Source organism: Lynx rufus, unplaced genomic scaffold, assembly GCF_022079265.1.
Source record: "Lynx rufus isolate CCGP_SWC_20201006 ecotype Redwood Valley unplaced genomic scaffold, mLynRuf1.p SCAF_1, whole genome shotgun sequence".
NCBI classification, from domain to species: domain Eukaryota; kingdom Metazoa; phylum Chordata; class Mammalia; order Carnivora; family Felidae; genus Lynx; species Lynx rufus.
The window spans coordinates 11756570-11777692 of NW_025814823.1; the positions used below are offsets into that span (position 1 = coordinate 11756570).

Below are 21123 nucleotides of genomic sequence, written 5' to 3' on the forward strand. Positions count from 1 at the left end.
ACCTTAAAGATCCTGCAAAAAAACCTTTTAGAGCTAATAAATTCTGTTAAGTTGCAGGATACCAAATCAACATGCAAAAATCAGTTACATTTTTATATACTAACAATGAACTGTGGGAGATGAACAAAAGAATTCCTTCACAGTAGTATCAAAAGGAAAAAAATGCCTTGAGAACAAACTTTATCAAGGAGGCAAAACACTTGTGTACCAAAAACTGCAATACGTTGATCAAAGAAGTAAGACACAAATAAATGGAAAAACATCCAGTGTTCATGGATTGGAATATTTAATGTTGTTGAAATATTAGGCAATATTCGGAACTTTTTATCTTGTCCTCTCTGATCTTTTCTTACTGTTGTGCGTTTCATATATTAATTTTCACGTATATTAATTTCACGTAGCTCTGATTCTAGGCTGTCTTTTCCATTGATTTTTTTTCCCTCCTGCACTAATGCTACATCATTTAAATTACCTTTATAATGGGTTTTAATATCTGATAGAACAAATCCATTTAGAGTGTTTTCTTCTTTAAGTATCTTGCTATTTTTGGCCTTTTGCATTTACATATAAATTTTAAGATAAATTTGCTATAGTTCTTTTAAAATCAAAACTTGAATTTGATTGGATTGTATTGATTCCATAATCACAGGGAAGATTTGCTATCTTTACAGTATTTGAGACTTCCAACCCAGCCCATGATATATCTTCATTTATTTAGGTTTTCTTTCATTTCTGTCAGTGAAGCTTTAAGATTTTCTCTAAAAGCACATCTTTTGTTAGATTTACTGCAGGTATTTTATGCTTTTCTATGTAAATTGCATTTTTAAACTTTCTAGTTGCTGTCCATATGAATACAATTGATTGGTTTGCTCTTAAGCCTTCTTATTTTGAAATAATTATAGGCATAAAGTTGTAAAAAATGAACATAGAATCCTATGAACCCTTCAGTTATCTTTTGCTGGTTGTGACATCTGATGTAGCTGTAGTACAATATCAAATTAGGAAATTGACATTTGTATAATATTGTTAATTAAATTACTGATCTTACTCTGTTTTCTCAAGTTTCTGCACAATATTTTCTCTCTCTCTCTCTGAGTGTATGTAGTCCTGTGTACTTTGATCCTGTGTATAGATTCTTGTCATTACCATCACAATCAAGATACAGAATTATGAAAGAATTCTCTCATGCTACCACTCAGTCGTATCTGTGTACCCTGGCAACCACTAATCTGTTCTCCATGCCTATAGTTGTCATTTTGAGAATGTTAAATTAATGAAACCATATAGCATGTAACCTTTTGATATTGCAGTAAGTCTAATGACCATAGATTATTGCATGTGTCAGTAAGTAAGTTTTTTAGTAGTGCGTTTTATGGATCTGTCAGTTTAACGGATCATTCCTTGAGGAGCTTTCGATTGCCTCCGGTTTTGGGGTGTATGAATAAGCTGCTATAAATATTCTTGTACAGGTTTGCATGAACACAAGCTTTCATTTCTGTGGGAAAAATACCCAAGAGTGAAATTGCTGGTTTGTATGATAAAGTGCCTGTTCAGTTTTATGAGAAACTGCTAGATTATTTTCAGCTATGTTTGTACTATTTCACATTTCTGCCAGCAGTGTCTAGATTCAATTTCTTTGCATCCTTGCCTACATTTGATGTTGTCGCTATTTTCTATTTTAGCCATTCTAATAGTATATAATGGATTTTTTTTCCTTATTTTGTTTTTAATTTGCATTTCCCTAATGATTAATGAGGTGAACATTTTTTCATGTGCTGATTTGCCATTTGCATTTCCTCTTCAAATGTCTGTTCATGTCTTTTGCCCATTTTGTAATGGATTATTTTTTTATAGTATCTTTTTAAGACTTGTTTATATAGGCTAGATACATGTGCTCTGTCATATATGTATTTGCAAATATTTTCTCCAGTATATAGCTTAACTTTTAACAGTTTTTTCACAGAGCAAAAGTTTTTAATTTTTGAAATCCAGTTTGTCACTTTTTCATTTTATGGATCTTGTAGTGTCATTTCTTAAAACCTTCTAGTCTCAATAGTGAAGATATCTTCCATGTTTTCTTTTAAAAATTTTTGTTTACATTTTCTATTTAAATCTTTGGTGTATTTTAAATTAATTTTGTATAAGATATGAGACACTTAGGTCAAGGTTTTCTTTTTTTCTTTTTCCTTTTTTTTCTTTTCCTTTTTTTTTTTTTTTCCTGAGTCTGTGTTTATCCATTGCTCCAGCACTATATGTGGAAAAGACTATTATCGCTTCATTCAGTTGCTTTACCACCTTTGTAAAAACAACAACAACACACACACACACGCACACACACCAATTAGGCATACTTGTGCAGATCTCTTTCAGGTTGTCTGTTTTTTTCTATTGATCTATAGGTCTGTCCCTTTTACCCACATCACATTGTATTGTTTATTGTACTATATAAAAAGTTTTAAAGTTGTGTAGAATGATTACCTTCTACTTCATTGTTTTCTAAAATTGTTTCATCAATTTTAGTTCCTTTGCCTTTCTATATACATTTTGGAATAGGCTTGTTTCTGTCTACAAAAAGTCTTGCTGGGATTTTGTTAGAATCTCCAAACCTGTAGATCAGTTTGAGGGAAATCTGATATCTTTACTATGGTGAGTTTTCCCATCCATGAACATGGTATGTCTTCCATTTATTTAAATTTTCTGTGGTTTCTTTCATTAGTATTTTATAATTTTCAGCATACCAATCTTGTATATGTTTTATTAGGTTTATACTGAAGTATTTCATTTATAGTAGGAGTGATTGAAAATAGTATTGTGCTTTTAACTAAGGTTTCCATCTATTCCTTGCTAGTATATAGAAATACAGTTGATTTTGTATATTGAGCTTTATATTCTGCAACCTTGATGAATGAGTTTTTTTATTTTTTATTTTTGTAGATTCTTTTAGAATCTTCTATGTAACAACCATGCCATCTGGAAATGTGGCTTCTATTTAATCTGTGTGGCTTCTATATCCTTTATCTTGCCTTAGTGTGTCTGGCTAGGGCTTCCGGTATAATCTTGAATAAGAGTGGTAAGAGCAGACGTATTTGTTCTGTGTCTGATCTTCAGAGGAATTATTCAGTCTTTTGCTGTTATGTATTGTGTTAGCTATAGGCATTTGATGTTTACATATTGAGTTTTCTACTCTATACCCTTGCTAAACTCAATCTTCTCTCTCTCTCTTTTTTTTAGTTTGTTTTGAGAGAGACAAAGACAGTGCAAGTGGGGGAGGGGCAGAGACAGGGGGAGAGGGAGAGAATCCCAAGCAGACTCCATGCTGCTGTTGCAGCATGGGGCTCGATCCCACAAACCGTGAGCCAAAACCAAGAGTTGGACACTTAACCAACTGGGAGCCACCCAGGTGCCCCACTAAACTCAATCTTCTTAATTCTGAGGTTTTATCTGTAAGTCCTTTTGGAGTTTCTATGTACATAATCATATAATCTGCAGACGGTAGCTGTTTTGTTCCTTCTTTTTTTATCTTTATATTCTTCATTTCTTACTTCGTTGACTACCATCTTTATTACTGGGTCAAGTAGAAGTGATGATGGAGGTATGCTTGTGTATGTTTTGATCCTAAGTAAAAATCTTTCAGTGGATCATGATTAATGGGCCATCAATAAACATGATTTATGGTGTATAGTATTTGTAACACCCGACCTTTCTCAGATAAAGGAAACTTTCATCCAGTTTTTAGTTTGTTAAGCTTTTTCTCTTTTTTGTCTTAGTTTTCAAACTTTTGTTGAAGTTTTCAAACTTTTTTTTTCTTTATTTATTGAGATTATCACACCATTTTTCTTTTTTTGTCTCAGTTTATTTGTTTTGAGAGAGCACATGCCAGCAGGAGAGGGGCAGAGAGAGAGAATCCCAAGCATGCTCCCCACTGGGAATGTGGAGCTAGAGCTCATGAACCATAAGATCATGACCTGAGCTGAAACTAAGAGTTGGATGCTTAACCCACTGGGTCATCCAGGCACCCCTTGTTTTTCTCTTTTTAATCTGTTAATATGAGGAATCTAACCTTGCATTCCTGGGATAAACCCAAGTTTTAATAACGTTGCTACATTTGGTTTCCTAATATTTTATTTAGGAATTTTGCATCTTTGTTTATGAGCAAGAATGGTATGTGATTTTTCTTGATTTTTCTCATTGGGTTTTGATATGTTGTGCTAGTTAGTTGTATAAGATTAGTTGGAAAAGATTCCCTTGTGTTTTGAGTCTTTGGAATTATTTATGTGGCATTGAAATTATTTCTTCCTCAGTTATTTGATAGAACTCACTAGTAAAGCTATGTAGACCTGGAGTTTTTTCCTTATAGGAATATTTATTGATTGTTGATTAAGTTTATTAAAGGTATTTTTTTTTCTTGAGTCATTTTTGGTAAGGTATAGATTTTCTTCATATTTGAATTTTCACATGCTGATATGTCAAAAATTTATGATTGTCTTCTAAGTTTTTACTTTATTGATCATATACTTGTTTTCTTTTGATTCATTCATTATTAGGAAGTATACTTACGAATTTTTTAATGTTTGGAGATTTTTATTTTTTGTTGAAGTAGAATATAACTGAGGAAAGTAAAAAATTATGTTGTCTAATATTGTCTAGCTCTGTGACTTTACACAAAGTGAAAACAGTTCTATAACCACCATCCAGATAAAGAAGTAGAACATTACCTGTACCCAATATAGCCTCTTTAGCCCTGTTTTAGTTACGTTTCCTACCAAAGATGTTCAGTATCTTGACTTATCATAGATTGTTTCCTTGATTTTGAACTCCTTCAGAAATGTAAGCTTGTGTCGGTGGGCGGGGGGGGGGGGGGCACATAGTATATGCTAAACAATATTCTAAATACTATATGTTTACTTATAGCTTTCAGTTTTTCTTTGGCTAATTTGTCCTTATTCCAATCTATTCTTGAAAATTATATTCCTTGGATGTAAGCTTTAGCTTTGCAATTATAGTCTTTTCCCGCATTGAGGATGGCATTTTGCTGTCTTCTGGATTATATTGTTGCTACTGAGAAGCCACTTACTAGTTTAAATACTGTTCCTTTCAAGGTAATATGATGGCTTTAAGGTTTTGTTCTGTAGAATTCTTAGTATTTTGAATTTAATTCTGTTTGCATTCTTGAATTTATGGATTGATATTTTATGCTGTTTTCCTCAGACAGAGGTCTCTTTCATGTTTTCTTTTGATACTCCCGTGAATCATGTTAAACTTTTCTGCCTTCTGTATATTCTTTTGACCTCTCTTCTAGTTGACTAATTCTGATAGCTTTTTCTAATCTGCTAATAAGTATGTCCATTGAGTTTTTAATTTCAGTTTTTGCATTTTTTATTTTTAGAAATTCTACTTTTCTGGTTTACTCTGTATAATTATTTATTCCTTGTTATTTTTTTAATGATATAGTTTTGCAATTTGTTTAATAATTTGTTCAATAATTGTAACATCTGAAGTCTTCGTGTGTCCTGTCTTGGTGTTTGGTATTTCTGCTGATTCCTTCTCTCATAGTGTCATGTTTCTTCAGGTTCTTGATTATTTTTGACTTGATAGTGCTCATTTTGACCCCTGGAAACATCATAGTGGGGATTGTTTGAGGTGCAGAATTTTACTTAATTAGGTGCTTGGAGGTACTACCACTCAGGGGTCACTGAGTTCATATGTTGAGGTTCTCTGGACAACTCAGGTAATATGAACCTCAGCAAACGTGCAGGCCCATGGCAAAAACTAATTAGCTGTACCTCCCTTGTATCTATGTTGCCTTGCTTAGTACCAAGGCAGCTTTCTCTGCTGTCCCCTGGTGATGGGGGCATGGGCACATGTTGATTTCTGGCTTATCTTTGTGATTTCTTTTGGAGATGGGGTAGTATTCTGCATTGATGTCAGGAAGGTCTCTTTGATATTCTACTTTGACAGGTTGAGATTTACTTCTGTCCCTCTTGCCTCATAAGACCACCAAAACTGAACTCTAGATTTGTGAGGGTTGGCAAATGGCCTTAGAGCCTAAATGGATATAATGTTCCAGTGCTCCATTTACTATTCTCAGGTCTTGTATTTGGTTTTATTTTGGCCAAGTAATTTGTGATGCTTTAAAAAACATGCTTATTTTGTTTTTTTTCCCCTTATTATTTATAATTTTTGTAGTTGGAGGGTTAGTGCAAATAACTTAGCTTGCCAGTAGTGGAAATGGAAATTAACATACAATTGAAAAAAATTGGGGAAATGTTTAATAAAATGTTTTTCGTTAATTAGGTGACCTACTGTAAATTAGGAAGTAGTTATAATAAATTACTTGGTGGGAAGATAGGTAACTTATGTTTATTATTAATTTTGTTTACACTTATTTTTTGGTTTGCATCTAATAGTTTTCTTATTTTAGGGGTAAAAATATTTCCATCATGGCTCATTCAAAGACAAGGACCAATGATGGGAAAATTACTTATCCTCCTGGTGTCAAAGAAATCTCAGATAAAATATCTAAAGAGGAAATGGTGAGACGGTTAAAGGTGAGTATAATTGTGTTACATTTTGGGGGCATCTGTTTAGGGTGGGCTGTTACCTGTGGAAATCACATAGAGCTGTATTTTATTAGGGCATCTGAAAAACAAATGAAAGCTAAAAAAGCAAATGAAAGCTAAAAATGGCTTTCTAGGGCCTCCTATACTTGAGCATAAAGAATCAATCTGTAGTACTCTTTATATTCTTTGTTGTCTGTAGAGAGTTCTCCTTTGTTCTATATCTCATTTATTTTAGAAAACAACCATTTTACTCTAAGAAAGGAAGTTTACAGTCTTTGTACTGAGCACTCAGGCTGTGTTTTACTTTCTTGTAAGTTATTTTGAGAGGTTAAAGTGCTTTACTTTTAGCTTCTCTCCCTGCTTCTGACATGCAGCAATGAATCAAGATTGATGGTGAACTTCCATAGATGAGGCAGTCATTGTATGGCTAGAGTCTCTTTATACGTGTTTGAACAATATTTTACTTTTGCTTCAGGGCAGTGATAGTCCCTGTGATTATAAAATGGTTAAAGGAGCAGAATGGCCAAAGAGAATGTTAAGCTAATTCATCAGTTAGTGGACATGTTTTTATTTTTCAGCATTTTTCCCCTTCTAGGTTATATCTACCTAGACGTTTATGTTGCTTGATACATTATTATTATTTATCCAGTATTTTAAGACTGGAAAACTTACCTTAATTAATCATTGAAGGCCTAGGAACCTTAAAGCAAAGTACTGTTTTATGGGTATTGCTGCATGGTTTATTCCTAATGCTCGTAAATTTCCTATAAAGTCTTAGTATTGTACCTTTATGCATAAAGTATTAGAATGTCAAAAAATATCGGAAGTTTATTATTCAAAGGAAAAGACATCTTTGAGCACATTAAAAATACCAATTTGTGTGTGTTATATCTAGTTAGGAACTTGTGTATGTTTTGTTAAAAATAGTGAAGCTACAAGCCCTTTGTATATGACATGTTCCATTTTCTGTGTATCTACATTCTCTTCATCTATTGACTTTTTAGAGAAGCGAGTATTCATTTATTTCCTCAGATTATATTTCAGCAGTGATAGGTAAACTTCTCTATTGTTTGCTAAGAAAGTATTATTAAATGCAGAAATTATACTTAAAGGCTGATTAACATTTAGTGTCTCGTAGAGATGTTATTTTCTCAGACATCTTTAATAGACAACTTAAATGTGAGTTACTGAGTTTTATAACACCATTTGAGTTGTAGACAATTTTGAGGGATTCTCATTATCTAGCCCTTGAGTAAACTTTGTTAATCTAGGTGGAATGATTACCACAGTGCTCACATTTAGTGTTTGTAATATGTTTTCATTATTTTGTTGACATCTATGCCCAGAAATCTGGTTCATATACTTTTCCTTCATTTTTGTTTCCTAATTTATACTTATACTTACCCATATTTTTAGCAACCCTCTTAGAGAATTGTAAAAAGGATTTAATGTGGGCTGATGGTAATTTTTGAAATGTACAATTATGGGGATAAGTTTTGTGAATTACAACAATTTGTTAACAGGTAAGGTGTCATTATATAATTTCTAGAGTTTCCTATAACATTTTATTCAAAGTATACTGAAACTCTTCCTCTTTGGTGAAGAGATTCTAGAGAAAGTAATGGTTTCCTGCATGTGGGTCTCTCTTTTTTTTTTTCTTTGCCTCTTTTCATAATATGCGTAGGCCGTCAAAGCATACATCTTACATCAATAAAATTAATAAGTTAGGAAGTAACTCTGGACCTCGTGCCCTTAAGCTAACTGTAGTGCCCCACTAGCAGGATTAGTCTACTGTTGTTTCTGGTGTCTGGCATAATAGAACTGAGGGTCTGCCCTCTGAGGAACACTGTTCCCTAGCAACACATTAGATGGTTTATTACTCAGAAGTCTAGCTCTCTGGCAGAGTAGAAATCCTTGTGTTTTTTAAGGACCAACTCATAGCTATTGATACTTGGTGGCAGCCCTACTTGTTGATTAGTATTCGCAGCACCACCTAGTGGATGCCAGGTGGTTACCTTTCCATTAGAATTGTATTTAAATGTGTGCTCCTGTCAAGTTAGGCGATTTAAAGTCTCATTTGAAGTAAGAATAGTACAGATGGAGGGTTCATTGCGACAACTGGTACTGAAATTAGAGAAAGCTTTTTACAGAACTCAAATGGTACCAATTCTCACCATTTTTATTTCTGTCCTGCTTCCTTTATGTAAATGTTTTTGAAAAAGGAACCATTTCCTATAGGTTATTTCTGCTCACTCCATACATGTCAGTGAGTTCTGCTAGTAACTATCCATGTCATATTCTCTTTTACAGTGGCGCAAGAAATATTTTGTTGGATGCTGTGGTAGTCACTTCATGGTAGCTTTTTAGTGTTTAGGAATGCATCTTCATCATCCTTTCTTAAATATATTTATATATTCTTTTTTAGCTGAATATATAAATCTGTATATCTGGAATGGTTTATGGCTCAGATGGAAAAAATAAATTGTTTCTTTTCCTAAGAAGTATAAATAAGGATTAGTTATATATAAAAAAGGGGCACAGTTTTTAAGAAGGACATACTCCTTTTAGTCCAGTTGTAAAAGACCAGAAATGCCATGTAAGGCTAGTTGTTTGGGTTTTTTTAAATATCTATATAATTTATTGTCAAGTTAGCTAACATACAGTATATACAGTGTGCTCTTGGCTTCGGGAGTAGATTCCTGTTTTTCATCACTTATATACAACACCCAGTGCTCATTCCAACAAATGCCCTCCTTAATGCCCATCACCCATTTTCCCCGTCCGCCCCCGCCCCCCGCCATCCCCATCAACCCTGTTTTCTCTATTTAAGATTCTCTTATGGTTTGCTTCCCTCTCTGTTTGTAACTATTTTTTTTTCTTTCTCTTCCCAAATGGTCTTCTGTTAAATGTAAGGCTAGTTTTAAACTTATTTGGCAAGCAGGTATGATGGGTAAATGAAAGTATTTTAGTCTTTTAAAAGAAAAGTTATTTTTCTGTAGTTTTAGAAGGATCTGTTCTCTCTCAGAGGAAAAATGAAAGTACTTTATATTAATTATTTGGAAGTTAATCTTTGCAATTAATTTGGATGTTATTTCAAATGACTGTATTTTTGCATGAAAGATTTCATTATTTCATTATTTTATTTTTGTATAGATGGTTGTGAAAACTTTCATGGATATGGACCAGGACTCTGAAGAAGAAAAGGAGCTTTATTTAAACCTAGCTTTACATCTTGCTTCAGATTTTTTCCTCAAGCATCCTGATAAAGATGTTCGCTTATTGGTAGCCTGCTGCCTTGCCGATATTTTCAGGATTTATGCTCCTGAAGCTCCTTACACATCCCCTGATAAACTAAAGGCAAGTACTGACTTAAAGAACTTAAAATAGTAACTGGTGCTTCTATTTATCTTTCTAACTAAAATGGGAGTTAAGGTATTTGGATAATTTCTTTGGATTTTTCGACATTACCTGCAGCAGTCTTTTATTAAACAACTTTACTTTTTAAAGACCCCCCCCCCCCCACACACATACCCCATTTAGTACTTACTTTTATTAAAGAATTTTGATCCTTAGGATAAGAAGTAGATTAGTACAGTGTACTCTATACTTTTTATAGTATGTTATCATTAGCTCTGTTTCAGCAACACTTGGAGGGGGACACTTTTCCCTTTTGAACATCCATACTGAAGACCATATTCATTATTTAAAACATGGTATTTAATATAAGCCTGAATGTATACCATATGAATCATTCATTTAAAGGAAGGTGTGATTGTGATGTCAATTGTTTGGAAGACAATACAGTGAACAAAATTTTAATGAAAAGTTAGGAACGACTCCTAGTACCTGTTTAAAGTAGTAGTAAGTAAAGCCATATGAATGGAGAATCTTTAAAAGAGGAAAGAAAAAAGGAGACTAGCATGATTAGTCTAGCTGCTAGAAAGTGTGAAATAACTAGAGCTGTGCAAAAAGATATTGAATAAAGCAGGTTAGAAAATGAGAAAAACCAGTAATGATAAAAGATAATTGTGGAAACTGTGGGTTAGAGAATGAATCCATAAGATTATTAATACCCAGTGTGGATAAAATGATGGACAGTTTAGGTTTATTTCATTTAACAAGTATTGATGTTTTAATTATGTGTCAGGAACTGGGTTTACAGTGGTGAAAAAGAGTCATGACACAGCCCCTAATTTCATGGAGTTGCTTCTTGATTATTGGAGTGAGGAACTTGCTCATTTCATCAAGTCTGCCAAAATTCTAGCATGGAATGCCCAACCTGCTTTGGTTGTAGTTGTTTAATATTTTAATTTGGTAAAGAATCTCAGGATAGGGGCAGTATTTGTCACTTAAAGGTGGAATTGAATTGTGAAATTTGAGAATGGTCAGAGGTTTAAGTAGATAACATGAGCTGATCTGTGGACTTGTGTACCCAGGTATATATTTTATTTTGTAATTACAAACCTCTGATTTGGAGATGGGATGTGGGCTCTTCCTTACTAGTGTCTTGTTGGCATTCTGATGAAGAGGAAGGTCTAATTTAAGAGTACTGCCACAGGTTTCTTCTGCGTCTTGTGGATTTCTCAGTTTGCATCATCAGTAACCTATCCTAGAGCTTTTGGGTAGTGAAAAGTCCTCCCAAAAGAATATTACACATCTGTTCTATTTATAACAGGACAATTTATAGGAAGAATATTGAGGAGCTGAGACTAAATTAGCATCGTTTTGGATTATTCCATCCCTGAAAAATTTAAAGTATCTTATATTTTCTGTTCATATTTTTTGGTCTTATTTTAAATGCCTCTTTTTTTTTTTTCTTTTGTTGAGGTAGTACTTAAAATTTAATCATTTCAAGGATGTTCTCTAAATATTTATGGAGTAGTTTTCACTATTGATTAGCATAAAGTTTGTATTTTTCTTTGTGGTAGCAGCAATAGAAAACTGACACATTGATCCTCGTATTTCCACTGTCAATTTATTGTTGTCATCAGAAAACCCTTTTTATACATCTGGCTTCATGTGTAATAGGTCAGTGATTGTTGTAGAGGTTATAAATGATTGTTTTCTTTCTATCTCCAGGTAGTCAATGTGGCACTTAGTTTTCTCTTAATCACACTAGGAGGGTTTATTCACAGAGGATGTATTTTGTACAGTATTGCTATCAAAGTAACCATTTTGCAGGTTGTACTTTTCATAGTATTTTTTTTTGAAAAGCTAGTCAGTTACCTGTATCTTTCTTCTCCTTTAAAAATATTCTTATCATTTTATTTAGAAGAGAAATATTTTTTTTTCTTAGTATTGATTGATTAGCATGCTTCCTTTGCAGATTAGCTTTTTTAATTTTACCCTTTTCTACGATCTTAAAAGGCTTATCTCCATAAAAATTGCCTTAAAGTGACATTGAACCTATCTCTATCCAGGTACAAAAGGAAGACATAGTAAAAAAATCAAAAGCCAGGAGATATGGGGATAGATCAAGAAATGGTGGGGAAAAACAAGTAATTACAATGATTAGGTAGGAAAGCTTTATAAGTTAACTTCCACAGGTCTTTTTAAAATTTCTAAGTTTCTGTGACCTAGTATATTTTCACTTGGTGATTTATTTTGGAATTTTAAGTTTCCCAAGCTGTGTTTTTGCTGTATAATTATCTATATAGTGCTGTTCCAGCAAACCTAATTAGCTCTCTGTCACTGCCACCTTTGTTATACTCATAATAGGATAAATTTTGGTTTAGTAGTTTTTGGGTCTAGTTTTTTAACTTTAAGATGGAGGTTTTTCTTTATCTAAGAGCATGGTAAATTATTTACTGTTTTCCTGTGAAGGGCAATAAGATGTTTAGTGTTTCCATATGGTAAGATTTTTCTAAGAAGTTCCAGCTAAATACAGTTTTTCCCCCTGGTTCTTTATTATGGTAGATACACATGAGTGCTGAATTAGCTTTAGGAGTTTAGTGAATATTTTTCCTTAGCATTCATAATCTAAACAATACTTTGTCTCTTTTTTTGAAGGATATATTTATGTTTATAACAAGGCAGTTGAAGGGGCTAGAGGATACAAAGAGCCCACAATTTAATAGGTATTTTTACTTACTTGAGGTAAGCAATATATCTTGAGATGATATTTCAAATTGGGTTTTTTGCTTGTATATTTTTACTAATTAAAGTGTTTACCTTTCGCTTTTTTTATTTCTTATTTTTAGAACATTGCTTGGGTCAAGTCGTATAACATATGCTTTGAGTTGGAAGATAGCAATGAAATTTTTACCCAGTTATACAGAACATTATTTTCAGTTATAAAGTAAGTTCATTTTACTAGGCATATAACTTATTTTAAATACATAGTATTTAAAACCCATAAGTGAATATGCATTAACTGTTTGTTATGATGAGTATTTGGAAGGTTCTAAGTAACATTAGAACTCATTAACATGGGGCACCTGCTTGGCTCAGTCTGTTAAGCTACCAACTCTTGATTTCAGCTCAGGTCCGTGATCGCACGGTTAGATCAAGATCGAGCCCTTGGTCAGGCTCTGAGCTGGCAGGGTGCAGCCTGCTTGGGATTCTTTCTCTCTCTCCTCCTCTGCCTCTGCCTCTGCCTCTATCCTGCTTGTGCTCTCGCTCTCTCTCTCTCTCTCTCTCTCTCAAAATAAATAAATAAACTTAAAAAAAGCCTCACTAACATTATTTTTATAGATGTTTTAAAAGTGAATAGAACTTAATTTGTAAGGTATAATACAAGAGTGGCATAAGGCAGTCTATATAGCCAATATGAAAATATTTTTTGGATTATATTTTTTTATCTTTAAATATTATTGGCTCCTTGATTCATGTAAATAGTTGAGTTTTTGTGTATTCTTTAAAATTATCTACTAGAATTAACTTTGCAGCAGTTTGATTTTCTGAATTTAAGGCAAAACTAAAGTTGATATTTGATTCAATTGCTTTTGATTGTGAGACTGGTTAAAATTAGGGAAAAGTAATCTAGGAAATACAGTTTAAAATATATTTTGGATGCTCCTATAAGATTTGGAATAGAGGGAAGCTTTAAGTGAATATATGGAATTTGACTTGATATTTTAGTATAATGTTTTATAAAGTAGTGCTCTTCAGTACCATGTTATGATTAAATCCTGTACACTTTATTTTTATTATTTTTGAGAGAAGGCGTGGTCCTTTGCGAAGTTGTATATATCCTAATACTTCATGTTGTACTAGTGTTAGGAAAATGTTTATGTGCACATTTGCGTGAACAAGAGACAGGTGGGAAGGGGCAGTGGTGGAGGGAGAAAGGGGGGGGGAGGCGGAAAGAGGGAGGGGGAGGGAGGGGGGAGGGAGAGGGAGAAAGAGAGAGGGGAGGGGGAGGGCGAAAATCCCAAGCAGGCTCTCCACTATTGGCACTGTCACTGTGGACCCCATGTGGGGATTGTACTCTTGAACAGTGAGATCATGACCTGAGTCTAAACCAGAAGTCCGACACTTAACTGACCCACCCAGGCACCCCTGAATCCTGTATGCTTTAAATAAAATATCTATTTTGAATTTCAGCAATGGCCACAATCAGAAAGTTCATATGCACATGGTAGACCTCATGAGTTCTATTATTTGTGAAGGTGATACAGTATCTCAGGAGCTTTTGGATACAGTTTTGGTAAATCTGGTACCTGCACATAAGGTAAGTAGCAACATATACCAATATGTCTAAAGCCTGTTAATATTAAGGTCAAGAATTTCTGCTTATGTTCCAAATACAATTTTTCCTGCTTTAACCTTAGTTTTAGAGAATCTGTTTTATTGGTTAATATTAATAAATATTAGTAAAACATGGTACACTTATTAGTTACTAATTAAGTAGATGTAGTTTATGTGATAAAATATCTGTAATAACTGTGTGGTGTAGGATATGTTTCAAGGAGTGAGTTAATACTACTTAGATGCTATCATATAACTTTATGTGTCAGGAGATGCTGAAAGCAGTTAGAGCCTTAGTTCTAAGACAGCAGTAGTTAGATGGAGTGGGGGGTGAAATTAAAAGGGAAGTCTCTACTAATTTCTGGACAAAGGATATGTTCATGACAGTGTTTCTTCCCTTGGTGATATTAATCAAGACTTGTTTGTGTGTCTTGTTCTTTGAAAATGACTAACTCTCCAGTAAACAGTTGGAAATAATGGTTCTGTGAAAGGGATAAAAGAGAGAGTTAAAAAGAGGGGCCAGGGAGTCACGAGTATAAAGATCTGTGCAAACTGAAGAACTTCCTGGCACGGTATAATCTAATTTCACAAGTATATGACATTCACACAAAAAGTGCTTCCATGAAGATGACTGCATAATTTAATATTTCCGGATTTAAAAAAAAAATTTTTTTTAACGTTTATTTGTTATATTATGGAGAGAGACAGCATGAATGCAGGAGGGGCAGAGAAAGAGGGAGACACAGAATCTGAAGGAGGCTCCAGGCTCTGAGCTCTCAGACCAGAGCTTGACACAGGGCTCCAACTCACAATCCAACTCACAAACCCGGAGATTATGACCTGAGCCGAAGGCAGACGCTAACCGACTGAGCCACCCAGGTGCCTCTAGTGTTTCCAGATTCTTAAAATAGTCCATCAATGCTGAAAGTTAAATACTGCAAATAGACCTAAACATTCAGATAATACATTTGTTAGATAAAAATAATAAATACCTTAAAAGATTTAAAGGTAATATATGCTTCAAGGGATCAAAGGCATGAAAATAAGAGTTAAAAACATAATAGCTAGATATATGAAAGAAGTTTAGGAAAAAAGTAGAAATGAGAAATGGTCATTGAAATTAAGATCTTGGGGCGCCTGGGTGGCGCAGTCGGTTAAGCATCCGACTTCAGCCAGGTCACGATCTCGCGGTCCGTGAGTTCGAGCCCCGCGTCAGGCTCTGGGCTGATGGCTCAGAGCCTGGAGCCTGTTTCCGATTCTGTGTCTCCCTCTCTCTCTGCCCCTCCCCCGTTCATGCTCTGTCTCTGTCCCAAAAAAAATAAATAAACGTTGAAAAAAAAGAAATTAAGATCTTTATTGGGTTATAAAAGATTTTGAAAACTAGGAGATAGATCAAGGAATTATACAGGTAAAGTGAGATAAAGAAGACATGAAAAATACTGAGACATGAAAAACAGAATGAAAAGGACCAATATAGTTTATAATGATTTCAGAACACAAAGTAGAGAGTAGAGAAGAAATGTTTAAATAAAAATTTGCTTAAAATTCTCCAGAACTGTTGGAATGCATGGATTTATGGGTTAGGTAGCAAAAGTCATGAGCAGAATAAATAAAAATAAATCCCAGTCCAGGAACATCCTGGAGAAATTCTAGAATGCCAACAGAAATTCTAGAATGCCAAATAATCTATAAAGCACCCAAAGGGAAAAGGCACGACACTTACCAAGGAATAAAGATTAATCTATTGCCGACTTCTCAGTAACAAGGATAGATGCCAGAAGATAATGGGACTATATTTCCAAAGTGCTAAGATAAAATAACTGTGCATGTATGTGTAGGTGTGTGTAGTCACATACCCAATTTGAGTGCAATTAAGATATTAAATACTCACTTGTCAATAGATTCTTCCTGAATGAACTATGTGAGTATTGTAGAATGATGGAAGTTGAATTAAAAGAAGGAACAAGAAATAATGATGTACAAAGAAATGCTCCAAATAAGAACTAATACATTAAAAAAAATAGTAGCAATGATAATGACTACAGGGATGTTAACAAAATAGTCCTGAATTACTGGATACGAATAACAAATAACAGATGAGATTGAATGGCTTAATGGAGAGTCAGTGAGTGATCTAATCCTGGTGGTGGTGGGGAGTATAGAGCTACTGATTAACATCAAACTTGAAGTATTCATATTAAAATTTTCAGGATTAGAGTAAAAGAAAGAATTACAATAAATGTAAATGGTCTAAATTTGCTACTTAGACTGTCATACTGGATTGAAAATAATCCGGGGGGGAGGGGGTGGTGTTGTGCATCTGGGTGGCTTAGTCAGTTAAGTGTCTGACTCTTAATTTCAATTCAGGTCATGATGTCATGGTCCTGAGATGGAGTCCTGTGTTGGACTCCATGCCGGTTGCAAAGTCTGCCTAAGATTCTCCTCTCTGCCCTTCCTCTACTATCTCTTGTGCATGTCTCTCACAAAATAGGAATAATAATAATAATAATAATAATACAGTGGGTCAAAGAGATAAGAACAAAAGTACTGTCACAAAAAAGTCAAAAGCTTATAAAAGGATGGAAAAAAGACTTGCCAGGCATATATTAACTGAAAGAAAACTGAAACAAGTTGTACTAATATCAGATGTAATAGTCATTACTGGGTAAAGAAGGGATTTGTACAATGATAAAACATTTAGTTCTCAGGAAGATATTCAAAGTTGCATGTATGTAGGCTCAAATATATAGAGTATAAACTGAAAGAATTACAAAGAGAAAGAAACAAATTCACCACTTGGTGGCTTATCTTAACAGTTTTCCCAATGATTATAAAGTTTGTGGGAATTTTGAAGATTTGAAACAAACAAGTTTATAGCAACCATGATTAACATGTCAAAAGAATAAATCATAATGGTTGGGGTTTTGTACATAGCAGAGCTGCTCCCTGCTGTGATCTGTTGAAAGTCAGCCCTCAAGACAAGGGCTTGGTGGGGTGGGGGTGGGGGGGCAAGAAAGAAAGAAAACAAAAAATTAAAAACAAAACAAAAACAAAATAAATCGTAATGGCAATTCTGAAAGATTTAGTAATGATAATTAAAATGATACATATTAAAACTTGTAGGATACAGCTTAAATTTTTTTTTTAATTTTTTAAATGTTTATTTATCTTTGAGAGAGAGAGAGAGACAGAGACAGAACACTAGCAGAGAACGGGCAGAGAGAGAGAGGGAGACACAGAGTCTGAAGCAGCCTCTAGGCTCTGAGCTGTCAGCACAGAGCCTGACGCGGGCCGAACTCTCAAACTGTGAGATCATGACCTGAGCTGAAGTTGGATGCTCAACCAGCTGAGCCACCCAGGTGCCCTGAATGTTTTTTAAATCTAATTTTATTGGCCAAGTGTCCAATTCAGGAAGTTTATAAAAATAATCAGATTATACACCGTATACAAGGAAGAAAACAAGTACAGAAATTAAAGACATAGAAAATACAGTACATTTCACACAAACTCAAAGCTGGCAGTTTGAAAAATGTATTAAATAGTCAAATCCATGGTAAGTTGAATCAGAAAAAAAGAGATGGTATCAATATATGGTTTTGGAATGAAATGGGGAACAACAGACATTAAAAAGCTAAAAAGACAGTTCTATGAACAATATTTTATGGTAATATATTTGAAATTAGGTAAAAGAATTTCCTAGAAAATATAACTTGCCAGAGAAAATTTTAAATAACCTTTAACCAGTAAAAGAAATAGAATTCGTTTTAAAAATTGTATCCATAAAATGAACAAAATCCCTTCCTCCCAAACAACAGTGGCAGCAATAATAAAAGTAACAGCAGCAGAACACAAACCAACCACAAAAGAACTTAAACTGAACATCAGGAGATAACTCCTAATCATTTAAGTAGCATACAATTCAAATGTCAAGTACACCTTTCTAGATTATAGAAAAGGAAGAAATGCTCCACAGTTCACTTTATGAGTGGAATATAATCTTCATAGAGAAACTAGACAAAGCCAAGCAAGTTAGAAGAGTCATAGGCTAATTTAGTCTAAAGTTGTAATCATATCACATAAATTCAATATAAAATAATAACATTTGGAACGGTGTAAACTATTTATAATGAGCAAATTGGCTTTATTGTAGGAATATAAGAATGGATAAACAGAGAATCTTAGAGACTAAGATATTTGTGTAAATTAACAGATCAAAGAAAAAAGTATCAGTAGATGTAGAAAAAGACAGTTTGATAAAATTCAGTGTAATTTATGATAAAAACCTTTTAGCAAAGTGATAAGAATATGACCCACAGAAGACTCAATGATAGAGAACAAACTAAGGGTTGATGGAGGGAGGTGAGTGGGAGATGGCCTAGGTGTCTGTATTAAGTAGGTCACTTGTCATGAGCACTGGGTGTTGTATGTAAGTAATGAATCATTGAATTCTACTTCTGAAACCAATATTGCACTTCATGTTAACTAAAATATAAAAAATAAATTTTAAAAGTGGTAAGAATATGTATGATACTGTACATATGGTACATGCTGAAGAATTTTCTTTGGAGTTAGGAACACTTAGTCAGGAAAAAGGGAACTGTGCCATTTCTAATCTGCATCAATTAAGTGTCTTTAGTGGAGTAAAATGAGATAAATAAAAGATAAAAGGATTAAAAAGAAGAAATAAACTGAAATTGTTTGCAGATAATATGACTGCCTGTGTAGAAAACACAAAACAGTGTATAGATAACTTTCTAAAACAAATAAAATTCTGCAAGGTTGCTAGATATAAGATCAATATATTAAAGGCTGTTGGTATAATTTTATAAATTTGTAGCTTTAACAAAGACTTGAGCTGTTTAGAAATTTCACAAAAATGTGGACAATTATGCTGAAAATCATTGTAATTCAGGAAAAAGTATAAAAGAAGACTTAGATATTCTGCATGATTTGTTATGTTTATGGGTGGGAAACTCAGTATCATCATGATTCCAGTTTTATGCATACTAATAGATAATCCAGTCAAAACAGAAAGTTTGAATGTGTGTTGTGTGTGTGGGGGGGTAATTTGACTAACTGATTCTAAAATTCACATTGAAGAGTAAATGGCCCATAATAACTAATTTTGAAGAATAGAATAGTGGGGACTTACTCTACCACCTAGTATTAAGACACTGTTTCCATATCCCTTTGACTATAATCAGGCAGTAGTAGGCAACGGGACATATGGAAGTAATGGAGAGTTTACAAATATATGCATAGTTACGTAGAAACTTCAAAGTGTGGGTATTATAGGTCATTGAAGGGAATATGTACTGTTTATTTAATGATTGGTTTTAGGACAATTGAAAATCCATATGGGAAATAATTATTTAATACCATACATAAAAGTAAGAGGTAGAATAAAGATACAAATCTGAAAAACAAATCTCTAAATTTTTATTTGAAAATATAAAGCAACATCTTAACCTCATTGTAGAAGAAATTTTTTTAAGAAAGATACAGTGAGCACAAGCCAAATAGGAAAGTATTGATAGATTTGGTTACATTAAGTTTAAAAACTTCCCTGTGCTCTAAGATACTATAAACATTGTGAAAAGACAAGTATAGACTAAGATATGTTATACATAAAGTTGACAAAGTTTTAGTGTGTAGAATTTTAGAGAAACTCTACAAATAAGGACAAAACAGCCCATTTAAAAAATGGCAGAGATGGAATTTACAGAAAATGTCTAATACGCACAAAGAAGCATGTACAAGACATACAGTTTAAAGTCTATGAATAGGAGAATGAGTAAATAAGCTGTAGTGTATTATGTAGTAAAATACCTAACGGCATTTAGAAATGAAAGAAGTAATTCAGTAGAAGCATCAATAGATGTAAATCTAAAAATATGCTGAATGTGAGTTTTAGGGTATCTACAGTGTACCTGTTTTCTGTAAGATGTTTAAACTGGAGTAGCAATTTTCTTTCAGATCTTTGGTCTTGATGGTTTCTGTCATTGCCAGAATCGCTTAGAAACATGTTTTCTTAAGATGTTTTTTTCTTCTGCCTTTTTTCTTTTCATATTTTACTGTTTGTTTTGTTTGCTGTATCCTTGGCCTTACCTGTGGTCTGAGATGTCCTTGAGTAAGTTTGCTGTCCCATAGGTGCCCCAAACTCTTTTGTCTTGCCCCACCTATGGGCCCCCTATTCCTGTTCACATTAGAACCCAGCTCATTTTCTTATGACGTGTTCTTCTGGACCTGAGGTAAAACAGCCTGTGTTTGTACTCCCCTGAACTGATTTGACTTCGGGACTAGATGTAGAATGACTATCTCCTCTCCTATCTAATAAAAATTTGTTGACCGTTTCTGTGTGGTTTACTTCATGCTGTGAATGAAATAGGAAGAGAATGTAATTTTCCTTTCTTGGAAGGGATCTTATGATCTAGTAGACTAGTCAGTCTTAAAAGAAGAAAAATGTCTTTGCCTTTTCTTTTATTCGAATTGAGTTTTAGATAGTCTCATTTATGTACTCAGGAGCAGCTTTTTGAATACAGGTAATATTTTGTTTTTCATAATTAGAGATATATAATATATATAATATAATATATATAATATATAGGTTTTTTTTTATGTTTTTCAGAATTTAAACAAACAAGCCTATGATTTGGCAAAGGCTTTACTGAAGAGGACAGCTCAAGCTATTGAACCGTATATTACCAATGTAAGTTTTTCTTGTAATTGGTTGTCAGAAGGATTAGCCAAAATTTTAAAGATAGCTAGAGGCAAAATTTTGGCAAGTAATATTACATAATTTTAAATTTCATGTTGTTTTAATTATTAAATAATATATTTTCTTTATCCTTCTTATTTAAAATTATTCTTGGCT

The 21123-nt window shown here is 33.6% G+C and overlaps 1 protein-coding gene across 6 annotated transcripts in view; it reads left to right on the forward strand.

The window, feature by feature from the left end:
• PDS5B (PDS5 cohesin associated factor B) overlaps positions 1 to 21123 on the forward strand; it is a 194157-nt gene that overhangs the window by 60116 nt on the left and 112918 nt on the right. For all 6 annotated transcript variants that reach the window (XM_047078747.1, XM_047078710.1, XM_047078735.1 and 3 more), the window contains exons 2-7: positions 6422 to 6548; positions 9714 to 9917; positions 12570 to 12656; positions 12761 to 12858; positions 14106 to 14232; positions 20878 to 20958. In XM_047078747.1, coding sequence (XP_046934703.1) covers positions 6441 to 6548; positions 9714 to 9917; positions 12570 to 12656; positions 12761 to 12858; positions 14106 to 14232; positions 20878 to 20958 — 705 coding nt within the window. In that variant the 5' untranslated portion in view covers positions 6422 to 6440. The remainder of the gene's footprint in view (positions 1 to 6421; positions 6549 to 9713; positions 9918 to 12569; positions 12657 to 12760; positions 12859 to 14105; positions 14233 to 20877; positions 20959 to 21123) is intronic.